The following is a 27,669-nucleotide window of genomic DNA, read 5'->3' on the forward strand; positions in this document are numbered from 1 at the left end:
GCTCGTGTCCTCATATAAGATGTGAACGCCACAGATTGTGAAAAACATTTTTTTTTTTAATTACATTGAAACTGCACATTTAAAAAAAAAACACACACACACACACACAAAACCACAGAGAGGAGAGTTGTGCATTAGTTTTCTGCCCTTCCCACATTACTCCGAGTCAAAGGAGCCTCTGTGGAGGCACAGTCTCAGCTGTGTGCCGCCGTCGGCTCTCAGGTAGCACAGACTCGAACGGTAATGCAACACGTTCAGTGATTTGTCTTCTCTTGATCCAGTACAGCGTCAGTGCTGCAAGTGTCCGTACTGTCTTGTACAGAAACAAGACAGATCACATGCTCATTCATTCCAACAGTTCATTTCACATAACTATCTACAAATAATGGTGAAACTACGCTTAAATTGCAATATCAGACGGACCGATATAACACCGCGTATTCTTTAATCCAGTGTTGCGACTCCCTGTATGTGATATACCGTGTTTAAAGTTAGAGTGAAACACAAGACGGGGCCATAATAAATAATTACAAAGTGTGCCGAGTAATTTTGGAAAATTCCACATACAAACAGGAATCCATTGTTTCTCAACTTGTTGCTGGAGGAATTTAATGTGGGCAAATAAAACGTGTCCAGCTGGGCTATAAAACACTATTGTCCTCTGAAAACCATGTCTTCTACTGCCACATTTCTCACATTTGGGCAGCCCATGGTCAAGTGGAACGTGAACTTGGCTTGTAACTGGAGAGGGTGCCGGTTTGAGACCCCACCAGGTCAAAAAAAGGGGCTGGGAAGGTGCCCAACCCTGCCCGATGCTCCTAATTCTAGGATGGTTTCCAGTAGGGGATGGGTTAAATGCAGAGAAGGGACTGATAAAGGACCAATGTTCTAATTATTTATTTGTTATTTCTATGTAGCTTGAAAAATGCAGACATACGTCACGCTCCGCAAACGAGAGATCTCGTGTTTGCCAAAAGCCGACATGGACGTGCTGAAGGAGACACTCTTTTCCACTCAAAACAGAGTGGATTCTGGTCATAAGTGCAACTGAAGAATGATATCGCACGTGGTGATCGGCGTGTATAATCGTAGAGGAAATCAACAGACCCGGATTGGAGAGGGAAAAAAGAGATATGGTGACGATAAACTATAACAGGAATGTCCAATAACTGCTCATAAAGAAAAGAAATGACAGTATATATGAAATCTCGAATCGTAAATTAAAACAATTTACAAATATTGAATGCAACCCCCAATTCCAATGTACAACACAACATTCTTCAAAAATACAATCTCTGAAACAATATGTTCAGTATGCCACGGCAGAGTCCATGTGGCTCAACCCGAGCCCAGTGCTCTTTGTGTGGCCCGTGACAGAGTGAAGGTGAGTGGTTCGGGGTTCAAAGTAAAGGACTCAGTAGTAGTAATGCTGCATCTCTGTCCAGTTTGTGATCCAGTACTTTTTCTGGGGCTCCTCAGGCTGGAATCCCAGGTTGAACTGATAACGCTCAGCCTTGCGAATTTTCACCCCCTGGTGCTTTGGCATCATCCGGTAGTAGGCGGCCCGCTTAAAGAATCCAAGCTGGAGGGGGAAAAACGGGAGAGAAGGAGGTGACTTTTTAAGAGGATGCTGTTAAACAGCAGGAAAGCTGGGATTAATGAGGGAGAAGATTTAAGTTTCAGGGGCTGAGGAAAATCAGATTAGGTAACAGAGAGAGCCACAGACAACGTCAGTAAAAACAAAAGCCATGAAAAGTGATCAGCAGAGCATTGCACAGTAGAAGACTGGAAGGGAAATGTTAGTAACAGTAATAAGAGCAAGGTGGGCTCAAGTGAGAAACAGAAGGTGGAGCGTGAAGTTGAATCACACGCCAAGTTGAGAGCTAAAAGACAAATTCCATTTCGAAAGGGGTTTGTTTTTACCCAAAAAGCCCCACTGGTGTATGCTGTTTGAGACCCAGTCAGTAGTCCTCAGTCAACCTCTCTGTCTCAGAGGGCTGGATCTTCATCTCAGCCTTCTGGGCTTTGGCCTCATACATCTCCCTCCTGCTGGCCCTCTGGAAGAAGCCACACTGGGGGTGTAGGAGGAGGAGGAGGAGGAGGAGGGTCAAAGGTTAGACTAATGGCTTAATGTGAAGGTCACAGATGACAGACGAATGACTCGGCATGTATCGTATAACCCTCTGTGAGGGCCTCTGTGTAGTAGGAGTGGAGCGTGTTCGCAGGTCATACAAAGTGTCTTTGTGCGTCCAGTGTGCGATCGGTGCTCGTCTCACCTTCCATAGGATAACAATGATGATTCCTAGTAGCAGAACTCCGGCGACAATGGCCGAGATGATGATCCACAGTGGGAGCTCGTAGGGTACTTCCACTCGCTCCACGGGTTCTATTTCCACCGCGAACTACAAGAGAGGTGGAGACGGTCGAGGTAAGTTAGAAATAAACAAACTGCGGTTCTAATTTTGTTCATTTTACTGTTAGCTAGCTGCTAGCTCGCTATCTAGCTACATAGCCTATAGACCAATTTACAAATCTAGCTAGATAGCTACCTACCTACCAAGCTAGATAGATAGACAACTTAAGTTCTAAACCTTGTTTTACAGTATTATATATATATTTATTCAAATCTTCAACTTGAGATTCAATATCAGAAAAATCGAGTTAGACCTTTTTGTCCAGCCCTGAATCAATACCATGATCACAATCATATCAGTCAGAAATGACGCACCCTGGCGGTCTGATTGACCATCTTGATGGTCGATTTATCTGTAAGGAGCGTCAACGTGGCACGGCCGATGACTGTAACTCTCAGAACATTGGGATAGTCCTGAAAAAACAAACACACACACATGTGGAAAAGAAAGCAGAGAGGCGATGTTATGCTTGGGTTGGGGGTGGGGGCCTAAGGAAGGAATGCATTGTCCTCGCAGCTGAGTGTGTGTGTCAGCTGACCTCCAGCATCGTACTGTTCCACAAACGGGAGCGGACATATATCTTGGCCGAGTCTGTCATGTTGAGCAGCGGGCAGACGAACGTCACACAGTTTGCTGTCCTTTCAGCGCAATCCTTCAACAAAATAATGGGAGACAACTGTGAAACAAAGTCAACAAACACGGGCGTCCACACTATTCTGCTATGGATCTTTGGGAGTGTTCGGGCAGGTCCACTTCTCACCAACTTGTGGGTCTCCTTTCGAGGAGTGAGCAGAGATAAGGCTGCCTGCGACTCGACGGGTTGCGGCGGACTCGTTTCACGATCGCCCGCCGCGATCTGACGCCTGGCGCGCTTTGGCCTGCTCTCCGACAACTGCAGGACAAGAGAGAGAGTGGAAAGACAAAATGACAGAGGGAGGCAGAGGAGACAGAGACGTTACATCACAGGGTGAGTGGTAATTACTGGTTTTGATAAAAAGGACATTACCCAGTTCTCCTCAGAATAGCATTGTCATTTCCATTTGTCTATATGTGGGCCTCACACATTATGATTTTTCTATTTGTGGCTCTGTGAGGTTTGCATGAGGCGACACAAATGTTTTCCCCAAAATGTATTTCTGAACAGCTGTGGTTTGGCCTCAAGGCCATTTTTCACACCACTTCTCCACCACTGAAGTTTCCTTGTAACGCTCAGACTGCTCACTTCATGCTGACGTCAGGGTGAATTTTCATGTCACAAGACTGTGCGCGGCTGAATCACCACAGTGGATCTTCTTTTCTGCACCGATAATTTGGCAGAGATTTTTTTTTTTTTACTTTGAATGACCTTCATGACACAACCTTCTCCATTTATCGTGGCTTGGGAACAATGCCAGGAGTACACTTCTGTTCCCCCAGAGTCTGCATAGACCAGTACATCTGTAGAAATGAGCCCAATCAATTCCTGTGATCTTTTGCTGAGCGAGACCAAACCTACCGCCCTAAGATTTACTGCCCCGTCAGTGAATGTGTTCTTACTTAATATCAGTCCGGGTCAGTGAGGTTGGTCGTTCACCAAAGGCATTAAATCAACAGAAATACTTCCACACAATACTGGAATGAGAGTGTAAGACATTCCCCTGTTACCTCAGCTACACACATAAGCAAAAGTCAGTGTGCAAACACAGAGCGAAACATGTCATTATCAGCGCCTTAGTGTGCTGACGTCAGCATTTAGGTCAAAGGCCTCACAGAGCTGCTCGCTGTACACTCTGTCTACCTCTATTTATTTGTTATCACGATTGTGGCTTTTCAGGAATAGGACTCAAATAGAATCTCAATAGCAACCACAGATGGTGGTATGTGGACGCTGTCTCCAGATTCTAGAGTGAAGACAATGTGGAAAATGACATTTCAAAACAGCACGATTCTATTTTTAATCTATGGTGCCCTTTAAAGTAATGGAGATGCTTTATTATAATAATAAGAGGACACTCTCAGAGATCTATCCCTCACTTCTTCCCCAGTCTAGCTTCAAAATTGAAAAACTCGAGGCAGTTCACAGACGACGTCAGTCAACTGCGTTCATGCTCCGTTCCATCACTCCCTATTTCACTTTTCTCATTTAAAAGTCTGAGCCTTACAGCGAGCTTCAGCGGGTTGACTGCTTCCGGAGCGTTGCACTCCGTCTCCGATTGCCCCTTGACGACAATCTTGGTGAGGTACAGCAGCCACTTGCCGTTGGCGGCCTCAGAGGGCCAGTCAAACGCCAGAGCCAGGGTCCCCAAGTCTCCCAGGGGCTGCCCCCTCATGTTCACCTGGAGGAGAAGCAACAAAGAGAGTGACTTCACAAGGAAAAAAAACAACGTTGTTAAATATAACAACGTCAAAGCTGGACGGTAGCTTTGTGACTCCAAAAACGGTATCCACCCCCACTCACGCTTACACCACAAACCATGTCTCACATAGCAATCTTTTCCCCACGCAATATTAAACTTCTAAAAGAAGGAAAAATGTTGGCTTCAAAGACTGGGTGGGGAGGATGGAAATGTGGGTGAGTCGCACACATACTGTAGATGCAATATACCATCATGGACGTCTAGTATAGTCTGAGTGGCAGCGGTGACTCACGTTGAAGGTGAACTCCACCAGACTGCCCACGTCACTGGTGTTTACCATGGCCGACATGCCCATCACTGTCCCACCGAACTGTGTCTGCACCAAGGTGTTCTCTCTGAGCAGAGGGCGTTCAAGAAAAATGATTTGTACACACAAATGAGAGTGACGTGACATTCCTTTGTGTTTTATACAGCACGTTAGGTAACGGCACTCACATGGAGAGGGAGGGCAGGATGGTGTTTTCGATCAGCAGGGCCACGGGCACAGGCGTCAGGTCGCTCTGCTCACTGAGACTGAAGGAAACACACGTCACCGTGACATCAACGCGTACGGTAGAAAAACACGCACCTTCAAAAGCACTCACGTGGACAGAAGCAGCTGCGACTCCACCTCCTGTGTGTACAGATCGATGCCCGACGTCTCAAACTTGAGGGCGAGTGACACCTGATCCGGAGAGCACGGGCTCAGTGTCAGAGAACAGAGGGACAAAATCCATGAAAGATATGAAAAACGCCATGGATACTGACCTTGTCATTGCCTTTCAGTGGATTCCCCAGCTCACAGATCACTGTGACGTCAAAGCTGCATTGCACGTCATGGTCCTGGACAAGAAAATGACAAACAGAATTAAAGAATGTGACTCTTTAAGTCATAATTATGGAAGCCCATTTCCGCCAGAAAAAAACTTTTTAGCGACTTTTCATTTCATAATAATGAATTTTTATCTCTTAATAATAATGAATTTTTATCTCACAATAATGAATTTTTATCTCTTAATAATAATGAAATTTTATCTCACAATAATGAATTTTTATCTCTTAATAATAATGAATTTTTATCTCACAATAATGAATTTTTATCTCTTAATAATAATGAAATTTTATCTCATAATAATGAATTTTTATCTCTTAATAATAATGAAATTTTTTCTCATAATAATGAATTTTTATCTCTTAATAATAATGAAATTTTATCTCATAATAATGAATTTTTATCTCTTAATAATAATGAATTTTTATCTCTGAATAATAATTAATTTTTATCTCATAATAATGAATTTTTCTCTCTTAATAATAATGAATTTTTCTCTCTTAATAATAATGAATTTTTACCTCATAATTTTGACTTTTTATCTCATAAATTAGACTTTTTGACTCATAATTTAGACTTTTTATCTCATAATTATGACTTTTTATCTCATAATTTAGACTTTTTATCTCATAATTATGACTTTTTATCTCATAATTATGACTTTTTATCTCATAATTTCAACTTACTTTGAGGATATTTATGTTATCAATGTTCTTTTCTGGCACAAATGAGCTTTCATCCATAATTTAGTCATATCATAAAAAAAAGAAGTCAAAACTTGGATCGAGGGGAAAAACAAATAGACATCTGCTGCCCTCTAGTGGACGCACCGTGGACCTGACGCCGGAATATCTCAGTGCATCAGGGAAGGTGATGTTGAGCGCGGCCTGATGGGCGTCCTCGCCGAGTCTCCCAGCTGAAGGGAAGTTCGTCACCTCCACCATCAGCCGTATTATCTTCATGTTGCTGTTGAACTGCAGCACCTGGAATTTGCCGTTCCTGCACATCAACACATTTATGTTTTAATTAGTATTATGACCAACTCAAAAATCCATTTATCTAAATAATGGTGTCAGGAGCTTTAAGGATTCCATTTTACCTGGGGTAAGGCTTTTCTTCATTGTCAACAAACTGAGCCGTGAGCTGCAGATTACTGCTACATTTGTTGTCTGAGCCACATTCATTCTGAAAATTAATCTGTGGGAGAGAGCGGTAAATGGGATTACATTACACCCTACAGTGGCGCCATGACACGCACAAAGGCCTGAACACGTACTGTACCTCGGTTCTCTCAGTGAGTTTTTGCTCCTGGCTCAGGATTGGAAAGGAGTCCAGGTTCTGCACGGAGCGCCGGGACTTAGGTTTCTGCTCGTGCAGGGACAGCTTGAGGGAAAAGACCACGGGCTCCAGTTTGTCCATCACAGGTGCCTGTGAATTTATCCAAGTATTTAGTTAGTCGCTTTTCTTCATGAAATACAAATGGATATTCATATATAACCTCTCACTTACGACAACAAACAGCTTCCGGGTGTCACACGTGGTCTTGGAAGCGGGCAGGCTTATGATGCCAGTGTAGGTGTCAGAGTTATTGTCCTCGAAACGAACCCGAGGGCTTCTTCTCCTCTCCATGTCCGCCTCCACTGTGTACTGCACCACTATACAAATTGTAAACACAAACAGCGCTCAAGCACGCCGCAACACAATGTGTAACAATAACAATACAGCCGTTTCAGATGATGGCGGCAGAAAAGACTACTTACTGACGTTCTTCTTGAAGTCTTTGTTGCCATTGCTCAGCGTGAACGACATGCACAGTGTCGCCGTGATACTGTAACACACACACGGAGCGACGGTGTGAATTTACATTTTTAAAAAAAGTGACCAAGCTTGACATGACACGACATCTCACCACGGTGTATTCCCAGGACACAGATTAGGATCCACGATCTTCGGCTCGACGCGGAAGTCCTTCGTCAAGTGGATGACCGGTCGAGCTCTGAAGACAAAGAAAACAGATGAGACAATTATGATTTACTGTCGTCACCTTTCATGTCACATCTCTTCCACATTCTAACTTTTACAATATAGTTGTCCGTATAAATGTGTGCCGACACCCGTCTTGTTGGTGTTTTACCTGAGCAAGGCAATGCGGTCGTCCAAAGAGCCGACTAAGATGTCCGGGTAACTGTTGTCGTCCATGTCCATGCCTCCGTTCAGGGAATAGCCAAAGGTCTGGAATCCACCATTGGCAACCGTCTTGCCTTCAATCACCTGTAGAGGGCAGAATTACTTTCAAGACTTACTGTACATGGACGGTTACACTGAAGCACATCCGTCAGAGTCAGACGTTACCTGACTGGGGCTCTCAGAGATTCCCTTTTTACTGCCCATCCATATGTAGACCTTCCCCGCGTCGTGGAACGGCGCTCCGACGGCAAAGTCTGCAGACAAAAGCAACAGACTGAAACGTCTCAGGGACACACAGAGGGAGAAAGACAAGCTTTATGTAATGCCCTGCCACTCATCACTAGGTGGCAGCATTGCACCACCTAGTGATGAGTGGCAGCATTGAATCTGTGTCAAAATGAACAGTCCATGAAGTTTCCCATCTGAGATAATTGTGCATAACATATAAAGTCTTTAACCAGTCAAAACAACATTAATTTGGTTTTGTCCTTAATTCTGGGTGCATTGCATTCACTGTCATACCTTGGAATCCATCTTGGTTGACGTCACCAATAGCGGCGACGGAAATGCCGAACCCAGAAGCCGACGGACCCTTCAGGACGACGGCGGCCGTCTTCTGGAAGGATCCATTCTCGTTCATGAAGATGTACACGGCTCCGCCGTGATCGTTCATGCGGTCGAAGTAAAACGGCGCGCCCACAATCAGGTCATTCCAGCTGTCAGGGGCCGAGGAAAATGTGCAAAAATCAACATTCATTTGTCTTTAAATAACACAAATCTAACCACGTAACTCCTGCTTACGATTTAACCGCGATGTTACGATGTTTCTTTCACCTCTGCTCATCGTATTTATAGGATATAATAATTACTTAATATTAACCCCTTAAGCCCGAAAGAAAACGACCGCCGTATTCATCCGCTGTAAAAACAAACTTTTTCTTTTTTTATTAAGTGTTGCTGAAAGTTCAGACCCTAATACTAATAAAATGACATAAAGGACTGATGAGTATACATTTTAGTCTAAATCCTCTGAGAGTAACTGGAGTGAGGAAACATACTCGTCGTTGTTGAGGTCAGTGATGGCCATGCTGCTTCCAAAGTACGAGCCCACTTGTTCCCCGGGGATGATGAGCACAGGTTTGATGCTGTTGTCGGTCTTTGTCCCGAACATCACGGAGCCCTTGGACTCGTCCCTGGGAGACCCCGTGACTACTGTGTAGTCGTCGTGGCTGAGGAGCTTCTTCTCCTCGAGGACTGAATAACCTGTGGCAGAGAGACAATGAGACAGTCGGCGTTAAAAGTTCACACAGGCCTTTTCTTTCGCAGTGTGGCAGTTAAAGCTGGATTTCCTCTGACTCTTTTTCCTGTTGAGTATGATGTAAAAACGACGGCATATTTATTTACCAATATAACTGTTGCGTTTTTTCAGCTGGCCAAAGTTCTTGTTAATTGAGTCCCAAGCGTTCACTGGATCTCTCCATGTCACGTGGACATTTCCTTGGTAATAAAAGCAGAATCAGACAGCGGTGTTAAAATCAGTAACAGGTTTTGCCAGGCAGAGAATCATCCCGGCGTGAACTCCTCGGCACCCACCTTGCCACACGTAGCTCCCCGTGGCACCGATGTAGACGTCGTTGTCCGTCATGCCGCCAGAGATGCCCATGTTGCACATGCCTTCCAGCTCCATGTCAAAGTTGGGGTTGCAGACCTCGTAACTGTCAGTCTGCCAGTCGTCGTTTTGATCGAAGGTCAGATCGTTACTCCGCACGAAGCACTTCCCGATCATCCGCCGCTGCTCCTCTGCGCCGCCCTTGATCTTCACGTACCGGTGCCCACATGCCTGGAGAGATCAGGGCCAGTATATGAGTGTTAACATATATGCATTTTCAGATTATCTATACATCTGTCCTTCTGTCCGCCAGTCTATCTATCCATCCATCTGTATAAGTTTGAATATATATAACAGTCTGAATATATATATATATATAATGAAAATCTGAATAAAGATAAGGACATTTTTAATATATATATATATATACATATATAAACGAAAGTCTGAATATATGTATATATACATGTATATGTGTATATATATATCTATATATGTATATATATATAATGAAAATTTAATTATATTCATGTATATGTGTATATATGTGTATATATATATATAAATAAATGTATATATATATTTATAATGAAAGTTTAATTATATACATGTATATGTGTATATATGTGTATATATATATATATATATATATAAATGTATATATATAATGAAAGTTTAATGATATATAAAGAAAGTCTGAATATATGAGAGCAGGAACCTCTCAGGATAACTTCTAACTTTTCCTACCTGCATTTCTAATTCTGTCTTGTTTAACACAATACAACAGGGCGTCATCTCACCAGAACGCGTCCGGCCTTCTCCACCCTCTGACTGGCCACCGTCACGCCGAGCCACATGCCCTCGACCATCTCTAAAGGGTTCGCTGTGGAGGAGTCGAAACACGGCGGTTACATCACAGGAGACAGAGAGTGCAAACGGAGATTATTATTATTGTTGTCCTTCATTTAGAGAAATACTCAAAAGGAGTACGAGGTGCAGTCCACTGTCAAGCATTTCCCATCATTCATTATATATATATATATACAAAATCATCGTGATTACGGAGTTAATCACAGTCACAGGAAAACCCGGCCCGACAGTAAAGCATCATTCGGCCTTGGTTCATGCCCTGACACATACTCTATTAACCTCAAAAATGTACTGCCACTGCAGCAACAGTCTCTCCGAGCTCAACATCAAACAGGGATGAGGAATCCTTTCATTACAGTTGTTACTTAGAAGCCTCTGGTGCTGCCATATTCCCCCTGAAGGTGGAACAGCAGTAAGCATATCAGCTAAATAACCCTCAATTAAGCAAAGATGCACTTTCAGAGGTTTGTGTCCTGTGGCGCTTTGTGTCGACCCAAAATGGTGTCAGTTATGCTAGTATAAAGAAGAAGTTAGCTGGTCATGATTGGTTATAGTTTACATTCCCTTGGTTTAATATTCAGGGGAAATTACCTGTGTGTGTCAAATGGAAACTTATTTTACTCATAAAGGTCGTGTTCATGTCACGGGGAGTTTTAGATGACGCTTTAGCATGTCTGAGGAAAAACACCTTTAATTTGATTGATTTGCATTAAACTCTGAGGGCATGAAATATGTGTAAACTAGACAATACATGCCAAACAATGACGCTTTAGGATGCATTTAAAGACTTAAAGGAGTATAGTTTTTGGAGTTTGATTGGGCTTCTTTTTCAACTGGAAAACCCTTGGTGGTGATTGTTTGACTTTTCAACACATACTTTCCACTGCTTTCAAACATTAACAGACAGGGGGGGGGAATCACGGGGGCAACCTCACGATACGATACGCGATACATAGCCCAGGATACCCATAATATCGCGATACGACGATTCTGTGATAATCAAAATGTGAAGAAAGCAAAACATTAACGTGAAAAGTGAAGTGCTTTTTCAGGATTTCTCCAGTTATTCACAAGTTACCCATGAGCCCTTGGTTATGACGAGAGGTCATGTACATGGTTTGCTCGGTGTGATCGGGTGGTAAAACACCGCTCACACACCTGTGCGAGATGTGCTTCACACTTACTCGTGGTGACCAGGTCCATTCTGGAGCAGTCGGTGGCGTCCGTAGTAATGGGACAGGAGTAGACGGCACCGGTTTCGTTCACATTTGGTAGGGACTTTGCCTTCTCTTTGGGCGCTCCCGTCAGAAGCCTGAACACACACGCAGACAAACAGATAAAGAGAAGAGCGGGACAGATAAAGATTACTACCACGAGATCATATCAGGGTCGTGTCACGGTGTTCTGCAACGTAAAAGAAGACTAGACGATGGCCTGATAAGCCGGCTGGTCTAAAAACAGAGGGGGGGAGGGATCCTGCGGTTTAATGGTCTGGAGCGTCTTCCTACACATATGACAATTTGATGCTGAGATACTTTTCCATGACGAAGGCGGTTGAAATTTTCAAGCATGATTCACTTAAACTAGACAAGTAAAGACTGAGCCGGTGCGCGGTGACGTGGAGAGTGGAGCAGTCGGTGCGCGACCCGGAACAAGTCTGGGCACCACATACACAAAAGACAAACACGGCTCTCGGTGATGGACCTGTGTCTTTTTTGTCCACTCACCCAGACACTCCCTACATCAGCACCTTTTCACACACACACACACACACACACACACACACCACACAACTTTGAAGTCGAGGGATTAGGCACTCTGTGGGACACACTATTTACTGTCAGCACAAGATTTATTAGCTCCACTTTGTAGGCGGAGAGGTGCAGACGCGGGGCTCGTTTTCGGTGTGTGTGCGACACATGGTTCGCCATAGTGTGTGAAACAAACAGTGTCCACGTGATGTGTGTCGTTCTTCTCTGTCAAACTTTCTAAAAAAGATGTTTCCTGGTACGAAAAAGTAAAAGACGAGGAGTCAAGTTTGTGGCTACATTGATATCGGCCTTCCTTAAATGCACCGATAAGCATGAATAAATACAGATAATGGGACTGCAGACTTAAAACAGACCTTTTCAAGGAGGCTATAATGCCTTGAAAATTAAAATCACAAAGGCAAGATATTTTTCTGTGGGATGAATCATGGCAGAAGGGCTTGCAGTTTCCATCCCTCTCTCCACCACCATTTCATATACAAGGTGCCCTCATACTGTATGTACTTGCAATCTAGTGATGAGAATAATTCACGAGCCCAGACACAATATCCTCTCTTTGATGTGTCACCTGAGCGCAAACGGACTCAAAGTTTGTCCTTGCAATGGAAGCAGTTACAGTTTTAACCTCTTTCTAGCCTCATTATGACCCAAAATAAAAAAAGTAAGTAAGAAACTATACAGGCACAAACAGGGGTGTCAAACTCATTTTTAGTTCAAGTGGAGCCGCACCACTAAAATAACAGCATAGGTATCTGGAAATGAAAAATATAGCGTTCCACATTATGAAGTTTGTATATTCTTATTCTATGTGAGTGGAGGATAATAAGGTCGTTAATAAGAATATTATTGCTCAATGCACTGTGAATATGACAAATAAATGTCATTAAACTTGATTAGACTCTAATTCTAATCAATCTTTTATCCTGTGGGCCAGATTACACCCTCTGGTGGGCCGCTTCTGCTTATCTTTAAAGGGTCGTTGACTGGAGCTAATCCTGGCTGAAATTGAGCAAAAAGGTATAAGCTGCTAGACATGCGGAGACAAACAGCTGTTAACTCATTAAATTAGAGTCTCCACGTAACCTAATCCCAATCTGCATGTCTAAATATAAATATGGACCACAGCTTATCTAACAACATCAACAGGTACAAGTGTTCTTTTTTTCTGATACCAGATCAGCTGTGAATAACAATTATTTCATAATACAATCATTTTTAAAACACTGCCAGAGCTAAGACGGCCACTGAGGGACCGGCAGTTTTCAGTGAACAGGGAGGAAGTGGCTGCAAAGTCTGGTAATCACTCAGTCGTGTCGACAGCACCTGTGATTCCATAGAAGCAGTTACTGTGTGTGTGTGTGTGTGTAAAACCAGGGCCAAAGAGTCCCACTGTGGGTGTGGGAGGCCCATGTACGTGTGTGTGTGTGTGTGTGTGTGCTGCGCCCATTCTATAGATGTAAGCACACGAGGAAGTGAGTCTGTGTTTTCAGCCTGCACCACTTCATTTCTACTAAATCAGACCACCTGATGAGCTCTGCAGCTGTTTCCAAACAGTCACACACACAAAGTATCGCATCTTTCTGAGCTTAGAGCTCAGATTAACTTATAAAACATTTAGAGACCGTGGTAGTGTGAACTTTGCTCTCACTAAAAAAGAACTTAAGGAGAGCCGAGGCCCAAAGTCCAGTGCTAATCACACTCGCTTGTGGAAGGCTTGGATAATCTTGGTCGGCGGCAAAACAGACGGGAACGAGAGTTCAAGCCGAGCTCAAAGCGCGTTCGCCGTCGTCCGCGTGTCTCGGCAGAGCCACGTGGGTCACCTGTGTTTGTTGTGGAAAGTCAAAAACCACAGGTCAAGACACAGCGGAGAGAGTGTCTGAAGTTTCATATCAGGAAGACCTTACACCGAGACAGGGATTAAAGAGGATTTGCTTGACAGTTTTGAGGGTCTTTATGTTGAAGCCATCGCCAGCAGCCTGGTATATCAGCTTACCACGCATAGGAGGAAACAAGTCACTCCCTTCACTGCCATAATGACACAGGGACTCTTCAAATATGCAACAGATAGCCTTCATATCATCATTGTCGGCTCAAACGAACCCTAAAACGCCAACGTTTCAAGCAGTTTATGCGAGAGGATATGAAAGGATTCCACTCTTCTCCACCTGTACATGAAAATGACCACAACCTGAGCAAAAGGGTTGACTCAGCCATGACAGTGCATCTCATATCCTGTCCCGAGTGCAACAATGTGTGTGCCTCGCCTCCTATCTGCCTCCCTGCTCATCACCTCCTCATAAACATGCTGTCAAAGGCCCGGCAACGGGGAGGGGAATGGAAGAGGGGCGCCCAGCAACCGCATTCCTCCTCCCAGGACATGTTGAAATTCGCCCCCCTTCCAATGGAAGTGATCGTGAAGGCTGACTAAACCAAACATTTACTGAGGCAAACACACCCAGCCAAGGTGAGAGTGTGAGAGTGCATTCTTGAAATCAGGACTGAGAAACTCTCCAGACGAAGGGAGTCACTCAAACAAATTCATAAACACAGCGCTGGTGTTTGTCGAAAATACACCGGTGCAGTAATCTTATTTAGCAACGCCTCACGAAAGAAAGAAGACAGGACCAGGAGGTGGGATTGAAAAAGTTAAGTAAGAAGTTTGTAGACAACTGGTGTTCGTGTACAACTACAGTGTCTTTTCTGAATAAAACTGTTTGTTTTTCTTCATTTTAAATTGTTAAAACACTATTTTAACATGAGTCAGTCATCAGTCATAAAATAAATCAGTCAATAAATAAATTGTAAATAAGAAAGTTATTCTGGGGGAAAAATGTTTTCAGGGTTAGGTGTTCAAGGGTTAAAAGATGGGGAAAAGTATAAGTGACCAACAAAGACAGAAGGACACGGAGAATAAGTCAGTGTGCACGTGATGGATCGTCTGTCCAGATAAACCTCAGGGCAACCAGTTTGTTACAGGGCGTGCCTGTCGCCCTCAGGGCAAAGTAAAATGAAGCAACACAGAAGACAACCTCAGGGCCCGTGTTTCCCTGCCGTCAAAAAATAAAACTCAGTTCAAACAGTAGTTCACAGAGTTTGAATAATAACGTCAACAACAAGAATCACCAAAGGTTGCGTACTGTAGCTTTATCTGAGAACCATATGCTGTATAAAATATGTGCACAGCAAAAAAAGCCACTTTTAAATCACGTTACTCTATAATAACTAACTCTAAATGTGTCACTCTCTGCTTTATTGTAAAGAACGGTAGAAAAACACTGTGGGTGGGACCGTGTGTGTGTGTGCATTTACAATCAAGCCGCTTCCACAGGATGTGGATTCGTACAAAAACGAAATTTTTATGACCCCGCCATGAACCTGCTCTACACTGTATCACGTGCAGCAGCAGCAGCAGCAGCTGTGATACAGTGACACACATTACTGTTGCCCCTGGTAACAAGGATTCAGAGAGAGGATCGGTGAAGTGAGGACGTTCAGTTTTTAATGATGAGATACAGACATATTCAAATGTATCTGTGATCTGAAGCTGTATTGATTTGGACCAGGAAGCCGAGTAGCCACACTTTAAACAGGACAACTGAAAGGGGGAGGAGCTTCTACATGAAAACTGTTCTGAATGATGATAAAGTGAGACAAAGACTTCAAGTTAATTGGTATAGGATTATTTCTGTTAACCCTTAAACAAGCCTGGCTTTCAATTTCAGGATTACTTTATCCTTTTTTTCATGCATTTATGTGAGGTTGTGTCTATTGTAAACAAAATACTCACACTAACACCCCTATGCACAAAAATTTACTCATGGAAACCCATTCAAATCACTGTTTTTGATGCATTATGACTTAAAACTTGTCAATTTGAGGGTTCTGGTCCAAAAATTCATCAATGTTCGATGTGTAGGTTGATGGTTTATTTTTTTTTTCTTTTAAATGAAATACATTATTTTATAATTTATACAATTTCATAGCTTAACGTGTGTTAGCGTGAGTATTTTATGGGGGAAAAATGCATATAAACAAATGTTTCTGCTAATCTCTCACATATGCCAGGCTGCATGACGTATATTGAAAATGATTGATTTATTGTGCTTTTTAGACCATAAAATGAAGGTGCATCATGACAAATACTTGGCAATTTAAGGGTTAATGTTGATATTTGACATGGAAAGGAATGGTGTTGGTTTAAAACATTAATAGCTTATTTTTTTATGAACACGTTTCAGTGCTCTAGGTGTGTTAACGTAACTTTTTTTGAAGGCACATCTAAGGTTTAATAGATATACCTAAGAACATGTGAAACAAAGGTGAGAACAAATAAAAGGGGATTCTCCCTCTTAGTGAAACACATAATAGGTCATGAAAGTGCCAAACAAGTACAGACGAGGAACAGATAGTTTCAAGCGACTGGGCTGTAAGCAACTCATATTGAGTCCTTAGATCCACGAAGCAAATGAATGGGGGCTGATATTGAATGGAGCGACTCAATTTGTAGATTGAATTAAACATGAGGACGAGAGTGAGCGAGGCAGAGATGGATGTCCATACGCTCTCGTAATGGTGTAATGACTGAAATATGAGAGGACGCTTGATAAAGGCATGGTGTAGTACAGTGTGGTGGGTAGAGGGATGTAAAGTCACGTGATGAATGTGCATGTGTGTGTGTGTGTGCATGCTCGGTGCCCAGTTCAGTTTTATTGTGTTACAACAGCACAATGATAAATCCAGTTCTTAGTCAATTCAGGAAACACTCACAAAGCAGTAGGTGGGGTGAGGAGAGCACACACAGCTATCAGCCCATTCACCGCGAGCACGCCTTGTTCTTAACACACTCTTAACTGTAAATGTGTCTGGACGTAGAGAACATGGTTCACAGATGAGTCGCCTCTAGACAAACAGTGAGCTCAACCTGCTGTAAAAAGAGAAGTGTTGGTCCCTCACAACTTCCCTCAAGACACCTGCACTTCCCTTTCTGGCGTGATCAACTGTTTCTGCATTCATTGAGGGCCTGAGTCATACGGTGTGTTTGATATTTAACATTTTATACGTGGCAAAATATGGTAAACACACAATTAAACCTCACTGCAAAATAGTGATCCGTCTGGTAAACAAGGAATAAGAAGATGATTGTGTTCTCCAATTCTTGGCACATTAACTTTGTTTTAGTCACTTTTCTTTAGGTCAGTACAACCGCCCTTTTATTCACTGCTACAGCAGATAACATAGACTTGTTCGTGCTGGTGCAGAAATTGCCTGACACCAACATATCTTCAGGGATTATGCAAGTTGTACATTGTACTTCATTGTTCTGTGTTTCACTTTCACCACTAAAGAATTCAACTCACACGTATGCAGATGAGTACAGAACACAAAGTGAAAGTACCACTGTTTTGATACATTTTTACTTAAAAGTACTGGTCTAAAAGTAAAAGTTACTTAGTTACTTTTTTAAACAAGGTTGGGGTTCTTTCTTGTGTCACAAGAAAAGAGGACACAAATCTTACATGAATTGTTTTTGATTAAAGGCAAACCAATTCACCTGTCCTCATCATTCACCTGTCCTCATTGTTTACTGCCAATTTTCTTTTTCTTTTTTTTAATCAAATTATCTTCAGGCCAGCTTTTTCTTTTTTTAAATGATGTGATTTAAAACTTAGCAAAGTACAGTACAAAAAAACACACTAAAGTAAAAGTAAAGTTACACAAAAAAGCTACTCAATTACAGTCACACAAGTAAATCACATATGATATTCAGTATCCCGCGCAACATCCATATAATTAATCCAAAATAATCTGAAACATCTCTAATAATCTAAACATCCAAATAATATAATTTAATTTATTAGATTTGCCTACAAAACATATTGTTTTAATATATGTACATCTATAAAATGTAATGTATATGAGAATAATATTTCACAAAGTCATCACACAAAGTGATCCACACGATCTAAAGTCGTATACTTTACACAATGTCCCTGTCGTATTAAGACAAATCCTTCAGTATCACTGTCACAGGGTGTAAGAGAGCAAACACTGAGTGAAAGGAAGCTAAAGGTGATTTGTTGGCACACCTAGCAAATCATATACAGACAACTGAGGCCAGTGGTGGTTAAAATGTAATTTAAAAAACAAACACACACAAACAGCCCACCTGGTGAGATACAGATCACTGGCTTCAATTTAGTGCGAGTTTTCACACTATGAGATGCATTCATTAGTGATCAAAACAGTTAAAAATGAAAGAAATCACTCTGCACTCTGTGTTCTACACAGACACACACACGTGAGCGCCAGTCTACCAGCGGTGAATCAGCTGGGCAAACATCCTGTTTGATGACCACCATCTGCCACGAGTGAAACAGTAACAGGAGAGCAAACTCATTTAATCCCATTTTGACAAGCTAAACATGGCGGGCTATTCCACCCACACACCCCATGGTAATAAACTAACGCACTTTTCATTATCCGGGGACAGGGGAAAACGTTAATACAAGCGTACGACTGACGCTTGGCCTGTTAACTGTGGTCACACAGAGTCAGCAGTCAGCCACTGGATCCCTGATGTCAAAATGGTTTAGTCCACACTCTCAGCTTTGTGCAGCATTGACTTCCATTCATTTGGACACAAAAGCACTATCCCTAACATTAGCCATAACCACTTAATGCCTAACCCTAACCAGATCATGACACCGGCTTCCTGTGAGTCAAAGGACAGATTTCAAAATCTTACTCTTGCTCTACAAAGCACTGAATGGTCTTGGACCCAAAATACATACTAGACTTATTCGTTTCCTATGAAGCATCCAGAGCTCTAATCATGAATCATGAAGCGGCATTCAGTTATTCTGCTCATCACCTGTGGAACAAACTCCCTGAACACCTGACGTCAGCTCATTTGAATCAGGCCTGGAATCATCATTATTATTTATTTATTTATTTATTTATTTAACTCGTTCCCCAGAAAAGCAGTTACTGCCTCATTAGGACCACGTTTTGGTCTCCATGAGAACTTCTGGTCCTAAAAAGGTTAACAAATACAGTCCGTGTACACACAAAGAGTCTGGACGCATGTTCTTTAGTGACCCCCCCCACATCACATTCACGCGAGCAAAGTCACATTAAGCAGCCATGGGAGAATTCACCAGAGACTCACAGTATCAGTAACAGCGTTCCATTAACATCTTGACCCTGATTGTATATACAGAGAGACGGGGGAGGGAGGGGAGCGAGGGGAGGGAGGGTGTTACAGGTGGACGACCTCACAGCTGTAACCGTGCTTAGAATAACAGTGGTAGCGTGTCTGCTATGTGTCAGGTTTTCACTCAACTATTACTCAGCGTATATAAAAGCAGCACAGGTGTGTGTGTGTGTGTGTGAAACATGTGTTTCTACCTGATGGAACTTGGAACACCTCCAGTAATAATAAAAAAAAACCCACTGGAGCAGATTTGAATGCTTGTTATCGATCAATAAAAGGTCGTAGTAAGTAGTCGGGAGACTTTTTGTGTTGTTAAATGTACAGTAGGCAGCATTTTGAAGGCATCGCTGATCAACAAATCAATAATAACCTCTCAGCAGTGTAAATCACAATGGACAGTGACGAGGAAAAACACAGTACAATTTTATTTTTTACTTCTCTGATGCTAATATCACACACAACCTTGAGTTTCTGGTGATACCAATATTAGTCAGATTTCTTTCTATTTTTACATTGTTTAAAAGCTGTTAACAACACATTTGATGTGTTACCACCTAGTCATAATCAGCCAATTCAAAAACATACTCACCAGGGGGGCCTTAAGTATACCAGGGTATACCAGGGCCTTAAACGTACCAGGGTATACCAGGGCCTTAAGTATACCAGGGTAAACCAGCCATAATCAGCCAATTCAAAAACATACTCACCAGGGGCCTTATATACCAGGGTATACCAGGGCCTTAACGCACAGGGTATACCAGGGCCTTAAGTATACCAGGGTAAACCAGGGTGGGCCTTAAGTACAGGGTAAACCTTACCAGTATACCAGGGAGGGCCTATAAACCAGGGGAGCTTTAAGTATACCAGGGCAAACCAGGCTTAAGTATACCAGGTAAACCAGGGCAGCATACCAGGGTAAACCAGGGGCCTTAAGTATACCAGGGTAAACCAGGGCCTTAAGTATACCAGGTAAACCAGGGGCCTTAAGTATACCAGGGTAAACCAGGGGCCTTAAGTATACCAGGGTAAACCAGGGGAGCCTTAGGTATACCAGGGTAAACCAGGGCCTTAGGTATACCAGGGTAAACCAGGGGGGCCTTAAGTATACCAGGGTATACTAGGGCCTTAACAACAACACTTCTACAGATCCTTTCTTGTACCACAGCGTTAGCAAACACTTTGACTTGGACAATATACTCAACAAAATCCACGTCCAATATCAACAGAGAGTTTCAAAGATTGAAAAAAAAGTGCCTCTGGTCGTCATTTGCATGAGAAACAAGCTAAAAACAATCTATCCATGCACAACGGGTCGGTGAAGCTCACACAAGAATGCTATGCTCCCAACAACATGACTATTTTCATAAACTGTGGTTATAAACTCTCAACAATCCACTATTTTCCCCAGAGATCCTGTCTTCTGCCGCTTTAAAGACCACATGATAACACGCACCCAGACTTGTGCACAGACATACCGAATGTAAACCAATACTCGAGGATCATTTCCCCTTCAAAGATGATAAATGACATGACGAGACAAAGGTATTGAAGCATATAGTTTTTCTAGCTGCAGGTAACCCTCATTAGCCCAGAGGCCAGCTCCACCACTGTTTCTCATGCTGTTTCAGGGCATTTTGTACGAGCAGGGGAGAAAATGAGGATCTCTTACATTTTTGTTCAGACAGCAACAGTCCTCTCTGCAGGTATTTACCAGTGAAAGCGCGACCATAGAGAATCTCTTCAGCGGAGATTAGCAGGAGGCCCAGTGTCCCGCTGGGATCCATTTCATCGTGTTATTAGAAGCTGTCGCTCACTCTGTCGCTACACAAAATGCAGCCCATGCCATTAACAACTGATTGGATACAGACAATAAATAGCATAAAGATCAAGGTCAGTCACCATGGACAGACTAGCGTGTTGCTACAAGGTCTAAAACCTTGAACTACTGTCCACACGTTGTTCACAACGTCACACTATTTTCATTAGATTTTTAATTTCACATTTTCCGTTAAACAGGACAGCTGTGAAAAAATAAACCGTATCATTATTAAAGTTAAGTTATGAGGTGTACTTATTTTATTCTAACTAATCTAGGAGATTTTACACAAACCAGCAACTGATCTACAAAACAACTGTAAATTAAAAAATGTTGATCCGTGTTTCGTCAAACCTGGAAATTGAGGTTCTCAAATGTCTTGTTTTAGTCCACAAAATTATTCCCTTTTTATAGTTTCTTTGTTATATGGCGCAAAGAAATGAAGAAAATATTCATATTTAAGATGCTGAAACAATAAGAAATCTTGTTTTAAGCATGAAAAAAGCTTAAAACCGATTAATCAATTATTAAAATAGATGATGATGAATTAATTAATCTAGTAATCTAAATTATAGTATAACTACGGGAGAGGATTGGGATCAAATGTCTGCTGATAAAAACCTTGCAATGTTAATAAAGTGGAAAACTGCCACAATTTCATAGCAGCTTCTATGTCCACAAAATTCCACAGAAATTGATTTTGCAGTTTTTCAGCAAAAAAACAACACAAATTCCTTGGTGAAGATATTGTTTTTGACAAAATATTCTGCCGCGCAATACAACTTCAATACAACACAACCCAGCGACAGACTTTCGGTCGTTACGTAACAGCAGATTGGAATCCTCCAAGTATGAAGAACAAATATCTCTGTGCTGCTGGAACACAAAAGAGAAACATCAGTAACAACCTGCGCAGCCGGGCTCTGGTCTAATACATGCATGCATGAGGGTCTAATGCACAACACAGGATCCTTATCTGCGAGTGTGTTTCACTGTGGCATGACCGTGGCGCTCTGACAGAACCTACTGTACTGCAGAGACAAAGACGAGTGTCGTGCGTATGACGAGGAATGTTGGAGCGCGGCCAAGCTGGGTCAAACCCACCTGCGCCGCTCTCATTAGCCTGTGCTACAGGATGTAATGTAATATAACACGTGAGGTCACTCAGGTGACGTTAAAGCAGCAGTGTGTACATTTATGTTATTATAACAATCTAACGTTATTTATTATTATTTCTGCTTAATTTAAGCATTAAAGGACCAGAGAACATCCTGTTACTAAGTGCTTTTTTTTGCCCAGAATAACTTCCAATATTTGGCAGTTATTTACAATTTACTGCATGTTAAAATAGTGTTTTCACAATTAAAAATGAAGAAAGATAAATTGGTTTGTTATGAAAAACACTTTTGTGCATGTTAAATTTCACATTTGAACATTTAAAATAACATGTGTTTGAGTCTCTGTCTCTCAAATGCACAAAAACTGGCCAACTCTCTGCTCTCTGGCGAAAAAGATGCTGATTTATATAAAAAAATACGCTCTGTCAAGCAATACTATCATACCCGCACAAAAATGCCACTTCTGCTGTATGAGTTAGCTTCATCTATCTATATTTATTTACTATCTATCTACCACTAAATCTTTAGTTACTGCTGACTGTAGACACGCACAGAGAGAGGAACACTGTGACCACACAGATAACACCTCATCTGTGAAAAGAGTGTCTGATCATAAGTTTCCCCTTATTTTACGATTCAGTTTCACTGTTAATCTTCAACACTTATTTTTTGTGACGTGTTCTGGTGATATCCAGCATCTTTTCAGGCTGACTTTAGTTACTTTTTATTAACAGTAGACACTGCCACACGATCGGCCAACACAAGAGTATGATGATGGCAAGAATGACAAAGACAGGGATAGAGAATCCCAGTATTTGCAAAAGGCAAAAACAAACAACTATGCGTATTCAGCTACATCTGAGTGTATGTGTGTATACAGCAGCAGCGCAGGGGCGAGCGAGGGAAACAAACTGCCCTAGAATTCACTTATGAAAGTTTTTGTGGCCGTCTGTACTGACATAAAACCATAGGCGAGCCAAAACTGCTCTATAGAGAAATGTAATGTGCTTCTGGGTCTTTGTGCAGTGAAAGCTGAGTCCTTGATAAATGTCCACATAGGACGGTATATACAGTACACACAATACTATGGCAGTGTGGACCCATTCACACGGCTTCCTGCTTGTAAAACTTGTTGCTGGCGCGATAAGAGAGAGCATATTTTTTCTGCAGCCACGTTTCTGCACCCACTGAAGTAAACCAGAGCATGTTGAAACTACACATCAGCCTGTTTGTGGCTATAAACCTCACAGCGAGTCGACCAATCTGATATGCACCTCGCAGCAGCAGAAAAGGCCGCATTGGGGGGTTGGGGGGGGTGTTTTGGTGGCTGACAAATTAAATGGCTGACTTTCACGGCCTCGGGCCACGGCAGTCAGACAGGGATGAGCTGGAGAAGCAGAGGCACTTCAACTCTGATTAAATATTCATCAGTCAGAGGAATTAAACTCTTAGACTCAGGTCTCACAGGTTTTTGTCTGTGGGAGAGGATTCTGTGTGTGTGTGTGTGTGTGTGCGTTCCCCAGTCCCCACAGTCATCATTCTCACTCATGTCTTGTCTCAACCTGAAACCTGGCAGGTTGTGACTGTGCAGAGAAGGGTAATACATTCCACGCATACCATGGGGTCAGGGGACTAGAAGAGCCAATAGGTGGCCAGCTGACTGCCCAGTTCCTCCTCCCCACACAACAACAGAGAACAAAAAAAGTCTCTTTAAACAAGTGATTCAAAGAGAAGGGGGGGGTTGAATACCCTGAACAAATTGGCCTCAGGTAGCTCCTATACATTTATATATGCACCCATAATATTCGCATAATAGCCTGTACCTTACACGGTTAAGAAAACATTCATTTACACCCTGCTGTAAACGCTGTGTGAAGGCAGATTTATGTGCCAAGTTATTCCCACTCCGGCTCACTGTTAGTGATGTGGGAACCTGCGACTAAAGAGTGCAGCGAGACACACGAGTGGACAAACACGGAGGAAACAGGCTGTAAAGACTGTGTTAAAACACACACACACACACACCATCAAGACATCTAAATGTCAGAGGAGACGCGCCCACAGTGGAGTCTACTGTCTTACAGTGAGCACTGAGAGGACGCTCCTCAAACAGGAGGTGCCATTGAAGGAAATAAGTGTACATGACACACACGTGACGGGACACAGAGCCTTCTGGTGAGGTGATAAGGGATTAGGAGGCAGTAGATGTGGAGGGCAGACTTCAAAAGTGTAGAGTAAATTGACTTCCACCAACATTCGTCCAACTCTCATGGACGTACGTCCGACAGCAGGTGTAGTTTCATGGTCCTGGTAAAACAGAAGTGAGGACACATTTGCTGAGGACTTCTTATAACCAGGCGTCCACTCTCATTATCGCAGCCATGTGTTCCCCGTCTTGTGTTGCAGAGTCTGTTGACAGTGACTCGACCCGTCCCTCTGGGAGACAGAACCAGGATGGCACATCGATCTTGTGTCGGATGGACACGGCTATCCACTCAGTTAACTGTGTGTGTGTGTGTGTGTGTGTGTGTGTGGGGGCGGGGGTCTCTGTAATGCACATCAGTCCCTGAGTTGACAGCGCAGGACGTTCAGACTCACTGGTGACGACGCAGAGGAAGTGGGCCCTGGTTGGCAATTTTCTCCTTCTTCAAAGCAGAACAAGGATACAGATAACAGCAGTGAACATGCTCTGTGATCATGGAGGCGGAAGGATGGGGAGGAGGGGAGACACACACACACACACACACACACACACACTGTAATTGGCTGAGGGAAATCCATCCCTAAACAATGATGCAGTTTGGGGAGCTTTTCATTAAAGACGCTGTTCATAGGACGACAGGAAATATGTGAACATGAAACTCCTTCTTTGCAACAAGAATGTAAATCCTCCCAAACACGGTTAAGTCCACATTACGCCGTGGTAATAACAAGCTGCGACAAGAGCTCCCTTTACTGTGGAAATACAAAAAAGTCACTTGTGTTGAAGGTAATAGTCTGAGGGGAACACGGAAACAGACTCATGTGAAACAACTTTTCAACAGTTCATGTAACAATGACGCTCACCTGGCCCCAGATGTTTCACCCGCAGCTATGAAATATCATATTCAGTCATGTAAGCATTTTCCCCCCACAATAAGAGTCAATCAGGGCTGCAGCTGTGTCTGTGTGTGTGTGTGTACGGTGTAAAAACATGAAGTGGAGAATTTGTAATTAAAAAAACAACAACAACAGATTCCTGTTTGTTGTTTTAGAATTCATTTGTTGTAACTGTAACAAGTAACAACGTGTGTCCACAAATGTCTTAGACGTTGCTTAAATAAAACATTTAAACCGGTTTGTTCTATAATGTAAGAAAGCACGTGTGTTAAAGCAGTTTATAAAGACGCGGCAGGTGTTAAAAACGCTCCAAAGCTCGGTTACAGGTTGTGCGTAAAAATCAGTGTCGGATCGAAACGCAGATTTTTTCCGCCACGCTCTCCGCTGCTCTTACGCAGGTGCGCGCGCTACACAACCTGCGTGACTGCCGACATTGTTTCCTGTCGCTGACGGACTTACAGGTTCTTCCTGGAGCCCTCCGTCTGCTGATGCAGCGCCACCGAGAATCCAAAGAAACTCCCTTTGGTTGGTCCCTCCTTGATGACAGGGAAACGATCGTCGACATTAAATCCGCTGCAGGTTCGAGTCCCGCGGTGCGCAGCCAGAGCAGCGCACAGTAATAACAGTCTTGGAGACATTGTTCCGGCTGCTCTCAGTGGGGCAGTTCCCGCAAATCCACGCTGGCACGAGCGTCTCCTCGCGCTGACTGAGCTCCAACAGGTAGGGCTGCTTCACAGAGACCTCCCCACGGAGAACCGCCTGTGACTGTGCCCCTCCACGCTCACTGTGTTCATTGCATAGGTGTCGGTGTGTGTGTGCCTCCCTCTGCTGCTCTGCTCTGTCCTGCTTCCTCTCTCTGCCCCTTCACGCCCACTCAGAGCAAGTGCACACTGTGGAGTGTGGAGGTTAACCGTGTCAAACCACAGTCTCTCACTCTTTATCCCTCCCTCTGTTGTTGTCACGTTATCACAGACTTCCTGAAGTCACTCAGACATCCTTTACCCTTATCTTAACCACCACAACTAATACACCCAAGTCTTAACTCTCAGAAAGTCCTTAAATGTCATCACTTGACAATAAATGTCCTTATATATTATAATAATACTAACTGATAACTAGTTAATGCCTAACCTTAAAACTTAACCAGTTCCTCCAACATGAGGTTCTGCCTGCTGGTCCTGACAACGTCAGTGTTTACTGTAACAAATACACACACACACACAAACTTGTTTTTATATCTTTGTGAGGACACACTGTAGATCTAAGGCATTCCCAAGCCCCTTAACCTTAGTGCCCAACCCTAACCCGAACATAGACCCTTAAACCTGAAAGAGGCCTTTAAAGTTGTCAAAAACTTGGTCAAAATGTCCTCACAAAGATATACATACATACACACGCGCACACACAGCCTCAACGCTTACCTTTACCCTAACCCTAAAGTTGTGAGGATCAGCTAAAATGTCCTCCCAACAATGGTTTTGAGCCAAAAACTTGTCTCCCCCCCACCACACACACACTGAACGACACTGAAACTAATCCGCTTATTTCCAAAACAAAGCACCGAGAACAACATGATGCTGTTGGTTTTGGTTCAAGAATTCAAGGAATTTATTGTCAAACTCATTTTCTTTCGCCCCCGATCTCATTTCTATTTTACATTTCAAACTTGACGCTCATCACAAAATGTCAAACTTTTCCATGACTTGACCTCAGAAAACTCTTAAACCTAAATGATCCGTATTTCACGTCTGTTATCTCAGTGCATTTTGTGTGGGAGGGACTTAATTATGAAAGTCTGGCCTGCTGATAAAACGCTTCCACTAATGGAAGCACGGCCCGCCCTCACGTGAGCGCCCTTGTGACAGCCACCCCTCCCTTGCTCCGTTGCCTATATCGCTCAAACGTCTGGCTTCAAATAGGCAGTTCATTAAACCCTTAATCCCCTTAGAGAGTTCATGGAGCAGGCCGGAGTTTTAAAAGAGTATCCTTTCCTTTCTATGAATCCCCCCGTGCCGCCATTTCACTTTTTCCCCGTCTTTCTTTGGAACCCTCCGGCGTTGAGAGACCAGCTGCAGCTTCTCGCCCCGTATTGCCATCGTCCGACCTTTCATCTTGTCTGTTTTTGTTTTTTGGCTGACTCCTGGCCAAAATCTGACCTCTTCTAATTGATGAGCTCTGCTCCCACTCTGAACGTTCTCATGCTCCATGAGCTCCGGACTCTCCTAAGTCCATCCCAAGTGAAACAATGCCCTGTGGGGAATGTAATGTTGTCCATTGTCCGCCGCTTTCTCCGTGCTAATAAAAACACGGAAATGATAAGAGGAACATGAGTATGTTCAGCTCAGGTTGTTTTATTTTAATATTGGA

General features: G+C 43.0%; 1 protein-coding gene across 1 annotated transcript; it reads right to left on the minus strand.

Moving 5' to 3' along the window:
• Positions 1-405: 405 nt before the first annotated feature.
• Positions 406-26,202, minus strand: itga3b (integrin, alpha 3b). The gene is made up of 26 exons (XM_044013636.1): positions 25,762-26,202; positions 11,472-11,599; positions 10,218-10,300; positions 9,402-9,648; positions 9,213-9,305; positions 8,867-9,071; positions 8,331-8,524; positions 7,974-8,062; positions 7,756-7,892; positions 7,531-7,617; positions 7,382-7,449; positions 7,131-7,276; positions 6,903-7,049; positions 6,721-6,818; positions 6,452-6,620; positions 5,558-5,632; positions 5,395-5,474; positions 5,246-5,323; positions 5,043-5,145; positions 4,556-4,729; positions 3,175-3,306; positions 2,953-3,066; positions 2,729-2,827; positions 2,277-2,402; positions 1,924-2,072; positions 406-1,582 (listed from the first exon to the last, which is right to left on the minus strand). The coding sequence occupies exons 1-25, from the start codon at positions 25,938-25,940 to the stop codon at positions 1,962-1,964; spliced, it is 3,162 nt and encodes a 1,053-aa protein (XP_043869571.1). The 5' UTR covers positions 25,941-26,202; the 3' UTR covers positions 406-1,582; positions 1,924-1,961.
• Between the last annotated feature and the right edge of the window lie 1,467 nt (positions 26,203-27,669).

Source organism: Solea senegalensis, linkage group LG18 (genome assembly GCF_019176455.1).
Source record: "Solea senegalensis isolate Sse05_10M linkage group LG18, IFAPA_SoseM_1, whole genome shotgun sequence".
Classification (NCBI taxonomy): domain Eukaryota; kingdom Metazoa; phylum Chordata; class Actinopteri; order Pleuronectiformes; family Soleidae; genus Solea; species Solea senegalensis.